This window comes from Myotis brandtii, unplaced genomic scaffold, assembly GCF_000412655.1.
Source record: "Myotis brandtii unplaced genomic scaffold, ASM41265v1 scaffold229, whole genome shotgun sequence".
Lineage (NCBI taxonomy): Eukaryota > Metazoa > Chordata > Mammalia > Chiroptera > Vespertilionidae > Myotis > Myotis brandtii.
In genome coordinates this window covers 1,293,035-1,302,280 of record NW_005358611.1, presented here as the reverse complement: position 1 = coordinate 1,302,280, position 9,246 = coordinate 1,293,035, and the positions used below count along the sequence as shown (strand labels likewise).

General features: G+C 50.3%; 1 protein-coding gene across 1 annotated transcript in view; it reads right to left on the bottom strand.

Moving 5' to 3' along the window:
* PARK2 (parkin RBR E3 ubiquitin protein ligase) overlaps positions 1–9,246 on the bottom strand; it is a 445,454-nt gene that overhangs the window by 81,389 nt on the left and 354,819 nt on the right. Inside the window, exon 8 of the mRNA XM_014539771.1 lies at positions 849–910. Coding sequence (XP_014395257.1) covers positions 849–910 — 62 coding nt within the window. The remainder of the gene's footprint in view (positions 1–848; positions 911–9,246) is intronic.

Genomic DNA, 9,246 nt, shown 5'->3' with positions numbered 1-9,246 from the left:
AACTGATGGGTCTGGTGATTTTGGATGATGAAAAAGCACACACAGCCCTGGCCGGTGTGGTTCAGTGGTTAGAGGATCGGCCTGTGCACAGGACGGGCGAGAGTTGGATTCCCAGTCAAGGGCATGTGCCTGGGTTGCAGGTTCGATCCCTGATCCCGGTCAGGGCGCATGTGGGAGGCAGCCAATCGATGTGTGTCTCTCTCACATCAACATTTCTCTCTCTCTCCCTCTCTCTCTCTCTCTCTCTCTCTCTAAATCAGACGCCTCTCACTGAGCACACAGAAGTCAGAGAATTGGCCTTAAGTGGGACATGCTGTGTATGCGTCTCTCTCTCTCTCTCTCTCTCTCTCTCTCTAAATCAGACACCTCTCACTGAGCACACGGAAGTCAGAGAATCGGCCTTAAGTGGGACATGCTGTGTATGCATCACGCAGCCACAGCCGCAGAGGAAGTGGCGGCAGTGGAAGTGGACAACACTCAGGAAGCACACACCCCATGGGAAGAGCCGGCCCCTCCACCCGCAGACAAGGGGCCAGGTTGTCTATGACGCCCGGTCCCTCAGACACAGCCGCCGCCCGCTGATTGGCTTGCGTATCTGCCAGTCCCCCTCCGTGCTCTCTGCTGGTGTGGAGACGAAGTGCTCTGGTGGACAGCAGGTGTGCCAATCAATGACCTGTCTGGCCTGGTGGGTCGGACAGGGGAGGAGTGTCCTCACACAGACCCCCAGGGCACTTCCCCCCATTTCGGGCAACCGGGGTCAGGAGACAGTCCGCCCCCTGGGGGAGCCCAGGCCGCCTCGTTAGCGAGTCTTCGCGACACGGTGTGGGGCCTCGGCGATGCTCACTCACCTGCTCTTCCCCGAGGATCCTGAAGTGATGGAGCTCTTTGATCAAGGAGTCGGGGCAGCCGGCTGTTGGAGAGAGAAATCAGTGACAAACAGGAATCGGACAGGGTCGGCTCCAATTCTAAATGTTGGGTCATGTGGGACATGGTCTTCCTCTTTAAGCGACTGGATAGAGCCCCTGCTTATCATAGTATCTCATGCTCTGGGAGAGTAGCTCACAAGTAGGACCAGGTGATGGTCACCCCTGACAACAGACACTAAAATGAATGGACATCCTGAGGGAAGGGTTTTGGTGAAAAGCGTAAATTAATGGCTTCAGGCACGTCCGAGACTATGGAGACGAGAGCTCGATGCTTGACGTGAGAAGACCACTCGGCCGAGCTCCTCCCACGGAGGCCTGCGGGGCAGTGGCTCGGTTCAGAGTGGCAACTCAGGTGACCATCGGCTCAGTGAGGGGCGAGGTTCTGGGTCACTTGGTTGCCTGCGATTCAACCAAAGACGGCGGTGGAGACACAGCCTCACGTCGGTTCCTGAGGCTCAGCTGTCTTGGGGAGCAAGGAGTCACCTTTTAGGTTGTGACACGAATGAGATAAAAACAGGCAGAGAGGGTTCCAGTGTCTGGAGCATGGGAGTACCTGTGAGACGTGGGAGTACCTGTGAAATGGGGCCTGGGATGGCTGTTCTGCTGGTGTCCCAGAAATACCATTTATTCCCCCAACCCCCAAGATTTTAGAGGCCAATTTAGTTAAAGAAGCCCAGGATCCAACTAAATAACTGAGACTTGTTGTGACAGCATGCTGAGAGACAACAGGCTATAAGTACGTGCCTATGGAGATGGATGTATAAATGTATGTACAGGTGTGGGAGAAAGTAGCCTTACAGCTGTGAGTATATGAAAGGAGTTTATTCTTCAATTCTTATTTACTAATTGTTGTGTTATTTATTTGTATTATGCAAACCTACTTTTGCCCACCCCTGTATACTATATGCATTTATACATATCATCAGGTCATATATTCCCAGAAAAGTATGGATAATATACATTTAGGGCTTTAAGTTTGCTGTCTTTTTATTAACTTATTTATTCCTTTATTCACTACAGTAATCTAAAGTGATTAATAAGCAATCTGATATTTTTATTTGATTATCATAACGCTTTATGATATATTTTTACCATCAAACTAGCTGGAAGGTTGTTTTTTGTTTTTTTTGTTTGTTTGTTTTAAATCTCACTGGCCATTTCAAATTGCACCCTTTGGGGCAATAATGAAAATAACTTGAGCCAAGACCCCCAAACACATCCACTTATCCAAACATGCAAAAGGGAAACGAACTCAAATTTCGGGTTAAAGGGCCAGTTAGTCACCACTTCTCATGTCTTCTGCTCCGCCGCTGGGTCAGCCAGAGCACACAGAAGGGCATCGCTTGGGTACACAGTCAACAGAGGGATGCGCATGGCAAACCAGCTGCTGCCAAAAGCAAATATTCCACAAAGACGTCAAAGGGAAGAACTGATGAGGCGCGATTCCGTTTAACCAGGGCTGACCTGGTTTTCATTGGGGATTGGGGGGGCGGGAGGGGGATTGGAAGGGAGGAGAATGGGCTGTTTCCTACTTGCAGCCGCTCTGTCATACTCAAGGTGACTCACCTTGGTCACACAGGTTGTAAATGAACCAGCTGGCAGAGCTGAGTAAGCCACGTCCCACCTCGAAATTCTACCTCTAGATCCCATTTTGAAAAGTTAAAAAAAAATCCAAGTCTTTCTCTCTGGCGTCTCACAGATCCCGGCAGTGCCTCGGGGATGATGCTCAGGAAGTGTTTGTCCAAACACTTAGGGAAGGGGTCCTGGTTCTGTCCTCACTTTTCTTTAGTGTAAGTTCCTCCTGAAATCTTTTGTTCTGTCCTCTCTGACTTGGGAAATGTTCTCTTTGCCAGAAAAACAGGAGCCGGGGGCCTTGTCGCCTGCTAACACTGTGCTTTCTTCTTCCGAGAGGACCCTTCTCTTCCTGTTATTCCCTTATTTTATTTGTCCTTGCCCAGTTTTAAAAGCCTGTTTAGTTTCCTTTGGCCACTTAAATTAGAATTGCATCTCTCTCTGGACTTATCCTGACTACACACTATTCCATTGTTTTACCTCCCCTTCGCCCCCCAGTTATGAAGCGCCTTTCTCATCTTTTGTACTGGCTTCCTAAAATCCGAGCTCCCTGAAATAAAGGTAAGTTGCCTGTTTGGCATTAAAAGTGAATTAAAATGTTTATTTAAAAAAAAACCACACATGACGCCAGAATGGACTCTTATTTTTTTAAAGGGTAACTTTGAAGCTGGGATTATCTTTCGGGATCTGTAACCAACATGGGCTTTTATCCTGTTCCCTCGCCACGGAGACTGTCATGATCTAACTGGAACCTCCTCAGGAGAATGTGCTGCAAGTGGTGGGTCCTGCCCAGGAAGGCACCGAGAGAGACTAAACCCCACACCTCTGGGGGGTTCACTCAACCAACTTCTTCAGAAAGCTTTAGCGGAACTTTCCCAATAGCCTCCCTGTGAAGTAGGGGAGGCTCATTTGGAAAATAAATTCCAATAAAAAGCGTTAAAAACCACATGAGTCTTCAGTGACTATTTTTCCTTTTAATTTCCTGTCAAATCTTTACAGGGGCATGTGTGATGTCCTTGGGGTTCAACGGAACACCGTGAGCACCAGGCCTGGGGTGATCATGGCAACGGAGCTCAGCTCTCTGATGTGCTGCTGGGACTGGCGCATGACCCACGCAGTCACAGGGTGCAGCTTGCTGCTGTTGGGTGTGAAGTGCTCGGAGGGTTATTCCTCTCTGGGGCACAGCTTAGGGTCCCTATTGCAGGCCTGACAATGACAGCTACCTTCTAGCTCCCCTTTAAGTACAACTTGGAAAAGGAAGCTGGCTAAGGATGAAAAAGGCAGAGAAAATAGGTGATGATTCCATGTGATCAAAGACAAGGCGGCCACACACGGAACAGCTGCCTCAAAGCACACGCCGGGCGGGCACAGCTGCAGGCCGGCTCTGCGAGTGGCTGGGTGGGCTCCTGCCACTCAGTGCCGCCGGGCGGACCAGGGCTCCGTTCCCTGAGCTGAAGAGACACTTCTGATTTAGGCTGACAGTCAAGCATTGAGAGAATCCATGGAAAATTCACAACTGCCTCTTGGCTGAGTAACCGCATTCAAAGTCCGCAGTGGGACTTGACACAATCACACCCAGGCATTATCACTCTGATAAATAAGATCCAGCTTATCTTTATTTATTTATTTATTTTTGTTTTTAATCCTCACCAGAGGATATTTTTCCATTGATTTTTAGGGAGAGTGGAAGAGAGAGGGAAAGACAGAGAGAAACATCGATGTGAGAGAAACTCATCGATTGGTTGCCTCCTACACAAGCCCTGACCAGGGCCTGGGCCGGGGAGGAGCCTGCAACCAAGGTACATGCCCTTGGCCAGAATTGAACCTGGGACCCTTTGGTCCACAGGCCGACGCTCTATCCACTGAGCCAAACTGGCTGGGGCCAGCTTATCTTCCTGACTGCTCTCTGCCAACAGGTATTTCTGCACGTCTATAAAGGACTGCTTTTCCATGGCCGATGCAGAATGGATCCGAGACTTCCCAAACCAGTTCAAAAGCACCTTGAAGCTGGCCGCCTTGCACCCAGCAATCCCCTTGCAGGTGTGCATCGGAGAGAAACTTACAGTTACACAAGGGATGTGTGCAGAGCAGTTCCTGCAACAGCTGCTGTAATCATGGCTGCAGTAGGAGGAAACATCTAGAATGGCCATCAGTAGAAGAGACTACATCACTCAACAGGCACCCACAGGGCACCCACCCCTGCCAGGCACCGCTCGGGCGCCTGGGTCACGTTAGTAGGAAAGTGGAAACAGACACAAGGCCCCCTCAGAGCTTGCGTCCTAAGGGGGAGAGAGACAGCGGAAGTCCCACACTGGGTGGGAAATGATGCGATGCTAAGAAGGCGATGAGCTCTACGTCCAAAGAAGACAACAACAGACCCGCGTGAGGAGGAGAGCAGGCGGGACCGTTTGCAGTGAGTATGGTAAGGAATCCTGTTCAGGTCCCACCACCTCCCCACCTGAAGCATCTGCCGTCACTGCTGCAGCCCTGCTCCCCAAACCCTATACGGCTTGACTCCCCCTTTCTGTCCACGCGGTGGGGCCTCTCCCTGCAGGAGGTTGGTGTCCTCGATAGACTTCCTGGCGGGCATTTGGGAGAACGGACGCGGGATGTGTGACAGACGGTAACCGAACATGAAAAATACTGCAACAGAGCATTAAAAACACTTGACACTTTTCTCAATTTTATGTTGCTATGATGTCAAAACAATTTTAAAAATTAGAAAATTATTCTCGGTGTGTATATTCCCGCGACGTTGGCTAGCCTGCATATTGCATAAAACTCTCCCTTTGTAATTGGCCTATGTTTTGAGTGATTCTTACTCGAAATTTCTAGAGGGTGGCACTTTCATCAGCCACGTACGTGGCTCAGGTGACACGTTTAATTCGGGTGGTCCACACAGGAGCGACCCCTCAGGGCGTGAGGGTCTCGGGGCAGAAGGTGACCCCAGACCATGGCTCTCTCGTCGTTGCTCTCAAAAGCTCATCTTGATTGAAACGAGAGGAGAAAAATGGAAAGGAATGGAGGTGATCTGAATACATTTTGAGTGAAGTTAACATGGTTTCCCATGGACTGTGGTGGTGGCCGGTTCCCTCAAATGCGCACGTCAATGCCCAGGTAACATAATGGGGGAAAGGAACCCGTGGGACTGTGACCCCCGAGTGGGTCCCATCAAAAAGGACTCACCCCACAGACATCGCGTCAGATGAAGTTCTGTTGGACCGGGTGCAGGGGGTCGGCGGGCGACTGAGTCATACAGTGACATCAGTGAGGGGTCTTCTGAGTAGAAGCCCCCGAGCCCCACACAACCTGTGCGCACACTCGCTTAAGGACACGCCTGCCAATGAGCTGGACACGCGCGGTCCGCGTTTCCGCGTCCTGCTCTTTGCCATGGAATGTGTTCTTTAACACGGACTTCCTTGGCACGCACTCAGGCAGCGCTAAATCGAAACAATAAACAATATCCAGAACGATGTTAGAGAAATAAGTGCTATTGGACTTCAGGAATTGATGCATTTCCAACGGGGACTTAAAATCTGCCTTTGTGTGCTTTTTAAATAAAATGTTACAAGTGTTTCATGATATTCTCTTTCTCTTTTTGTATTTTATGTTTATCTCAGTAATTTCCCTTATTACTCCCGGGCTATGCGCTGTGTCTTTTATTCGTCTTAGCGTGGGCATGGTTGCATTCATTACCGAAAGGCGTATTTCAAGCCCTAAAAAGGATAATTGTTAAGCTCTCTAAGCACCGCTCCTTACATTCATCACTGCTTCCCCGCAGTTCCGATGTTTAAAGTTTGTATGCTGACGTGAGCGACATTGGAAAGAGAGGAGACAAATAAAACAAAAACTTCAACGTGAAGGACAAATGACAGATTCCGTGGTGGGGAAAAGCGCGCAGTTTCAGCTACGCTGTTAATTACACCAGGGCTTGCTGCCCAGAGCTGTACATTTCCTCCTATGAAAATCAGTAATCGCTCTTTATTTCAATTCGCCAAAATGCCCAAATATGAGTAGCTCTCAGCTGTCAGCAGAGTTCTACCAAGGACTCCAGATTGGCTATTCAGGATCTGAAGTGGGGCGTTTGCAAGCGTTCATTCCTTCAAATGCAGGGATGATGGTTCTTCTCGCAGATGGGGCAGGTTTCCGGGGGGCGGAGGGGGGGCACCAGCAGCTGCCACAGACTGGCTCCCTTTGCCTCCTCTGCGTCCCCACGCAGACCGGCACCAGGCCCGGGACACGGAACCCGGACAGCTAACCAGCCCTCCTTTCCCGGGCACCTCCCTGGGAAAACGGTTCATAGGCGGTTGGCTTGAAGCTCTTGTCAACTAGGAGGTAAAAATTAATCAACTCGGACACAGTCAGTGTTCCAAAGCGGAAGGTGACCCTCTGCAAACCCGCAGCGGCCTTTAGACGGTCCTACGTGAGGGGGCCCGGCGGCTCAGCTTCTCATTCCCGGCTAAGTTCATAGCCTGTGGCCTCCGCCATGTTTTGCTGTCTTTGTGTTTTGGTTATTTGGTGGCTTTTCAAATGTTCATCAACTATCACCTCTAGCAAGTACAAAAGCACAGGGGGGTGCTTGTTTGTGTATGTTAATCCTCACCTGAGGATATTTTTCCATTGAGTTTTAGAGAGAGTGGAAGGGAGGGGGAGAGAGGGAGAAGCATTGATGTGAGAGGAACACATTGACTGGTTGCCTCCCGCACGTGCCCCGGGGATCAAACCTGTAACCCAAGTACATGCCCTTGACTGGAATTGAACCTGTGACCCTGCAGTCTGCGGGTGGAGGCTCTAACCACTGATAAAAACCTGGCCAGGACCAGGGTTGTTTTTTTTAAGTGTTGAGAGAGAAGAAGCCCATGAAATCTGGAACCTGAAAATGTAATTAGTGCATTAAAATGGTAAGAAAACGGCCCGGCCGGTGTGGGTCTGTGGCTGAGCAGTGTCCCACAAACCAGGCAGTTGCCAGTTCAATTCTGGTCAGGGCACAGGCCTGGGTTGTGGGCTCGATCCCAGGTGTGGGGCGTGCGGGAGGCAGGCGATCAATGATTCTCTCTCATCATTGATGTTTCTATCTCTCTCTCCCTCTCTCTTCCTCTCTGAAATCAATAAAAATATATTTAAAAAAGAAGAAGAAAATGGGTCACCTAGTACACAGTGCTGGGGGGGGGGGGGGGGGGGCATGCATCTTTCATTTCTTAGAAGAGCTGCTGTGGGAATATCATTTCCAGGGTGTTTTTCCTATTTAGGAGGTGTTAAGAAAATGTTTAATATTTACATTTATCTGTCCCTCTTTAAAAAGAGTGTTTTCCAAAATAAAACTGGTGTGTTTATTTTTTCATGGACATTGTAAAATACTACAACACATCGTTGAGGAAATAACAATTAGGAATTCTACCACCAGCAACAGTCACCATTCATATTTCTGTGAATATTCTTTTAGATCACCGTACACGCACACACACATGCACACACACAATCTAAATATGTGGCATCCTTCTGAGCATGGAATTCTCTGTCTTGTTCTTTTTATCCAAAGGTCTGAAGGGGCATTGTTTCACGCCAAACGGTACAAACACATCCTGTGTCCTGGCGGCTCACCGTTCCGTGTTACGTGCCGTCCTTTGCCCAAACACTGAACGCTGACATGTGTGCCAGTGAGCCACCTCTACGTGTATGTTTGCAAACCATGCATGTCAGTGAGCCGCCTCTATGTGTATGTTTGCAAACCATGCATGTCAGTGAGCTGCCTCTACATGTATGTTTGCAAACCATGCATGTCAGTGAGCCACCTCTCCGTGTATGTTTGCAAATCATTCAGATGATGGAAATGGGATGCATTCCTTAAAGTCCAACTACTGCCAGGTCAGGTGTCATTGCCTTTAGCAGTTTGATAGTTGCTGCTAAGACCCTCTGTAGGATGTGTCATGAGCTCACACCCCCGGGCACGGGCGGGGGGTAGGGGGCAGAGGGCTGTGGCTGGCTGATGCTTCCCCACATCCCTCTTCCCTCCTCCCTCCCTCTCCTCCTCCTTCCTGCGGGAGGCTTGGCAGCACTCCACTCGGAGAGAAACGAGGACAGCTTTCGCATTCCACCTTAATCAGATCCAATTAGGGCAGGCGGCACCCCGCAGGCATCATCATCATGAAAGATGGGCGCGCTCCTCGCAGGCAGCCCTTCAGCTCCCCAGCCACACAGGACGCCCGAGCCCAGCCTCCCTGCCTTCGCCAGTGACGCCCAGAGGGTCCCCACAGCTCTGGGGACAATGGTGCTGCCGGGCCTGGGATCCAATGTGGTCTAAAAAGCATGAAAACCTATTGTGTAAAGTAGCTGAGTTAATGCCACAGCTCTTCTATGAAACATGTTCTGCCAAGAGAAAGAACAATAACAAATCGAAACCCTACGGCTGGCCTGTTGCTGTAAGATCTTTTATCACATCCCCTTACGCTGCCGCCACAAGTGAGAGAAACAAGTGGCGGATTCCTGGTTGCTGCGAGCACTGCACCCCCCTCCCTGCCCCCAGAAGACACGTAGTGAGGACCCGTTTTACATAGGATGGAGGTGAGCGGGAGCTGCGCACGCAACCCAGCCCTCACTCCGAGCCCCCCAGCTCGCTTAGGGGCTGCTCCTCAGAAGACACCCAGCCCCGCCCTAACCGGTTTGGCTCAGTGGATAGAGCGTCGGCCTGCGGACTGAAGGGTCCCAGGTTCGATTCCGGTCAAGGGCATGTACCTTGGTTGCGGGCACA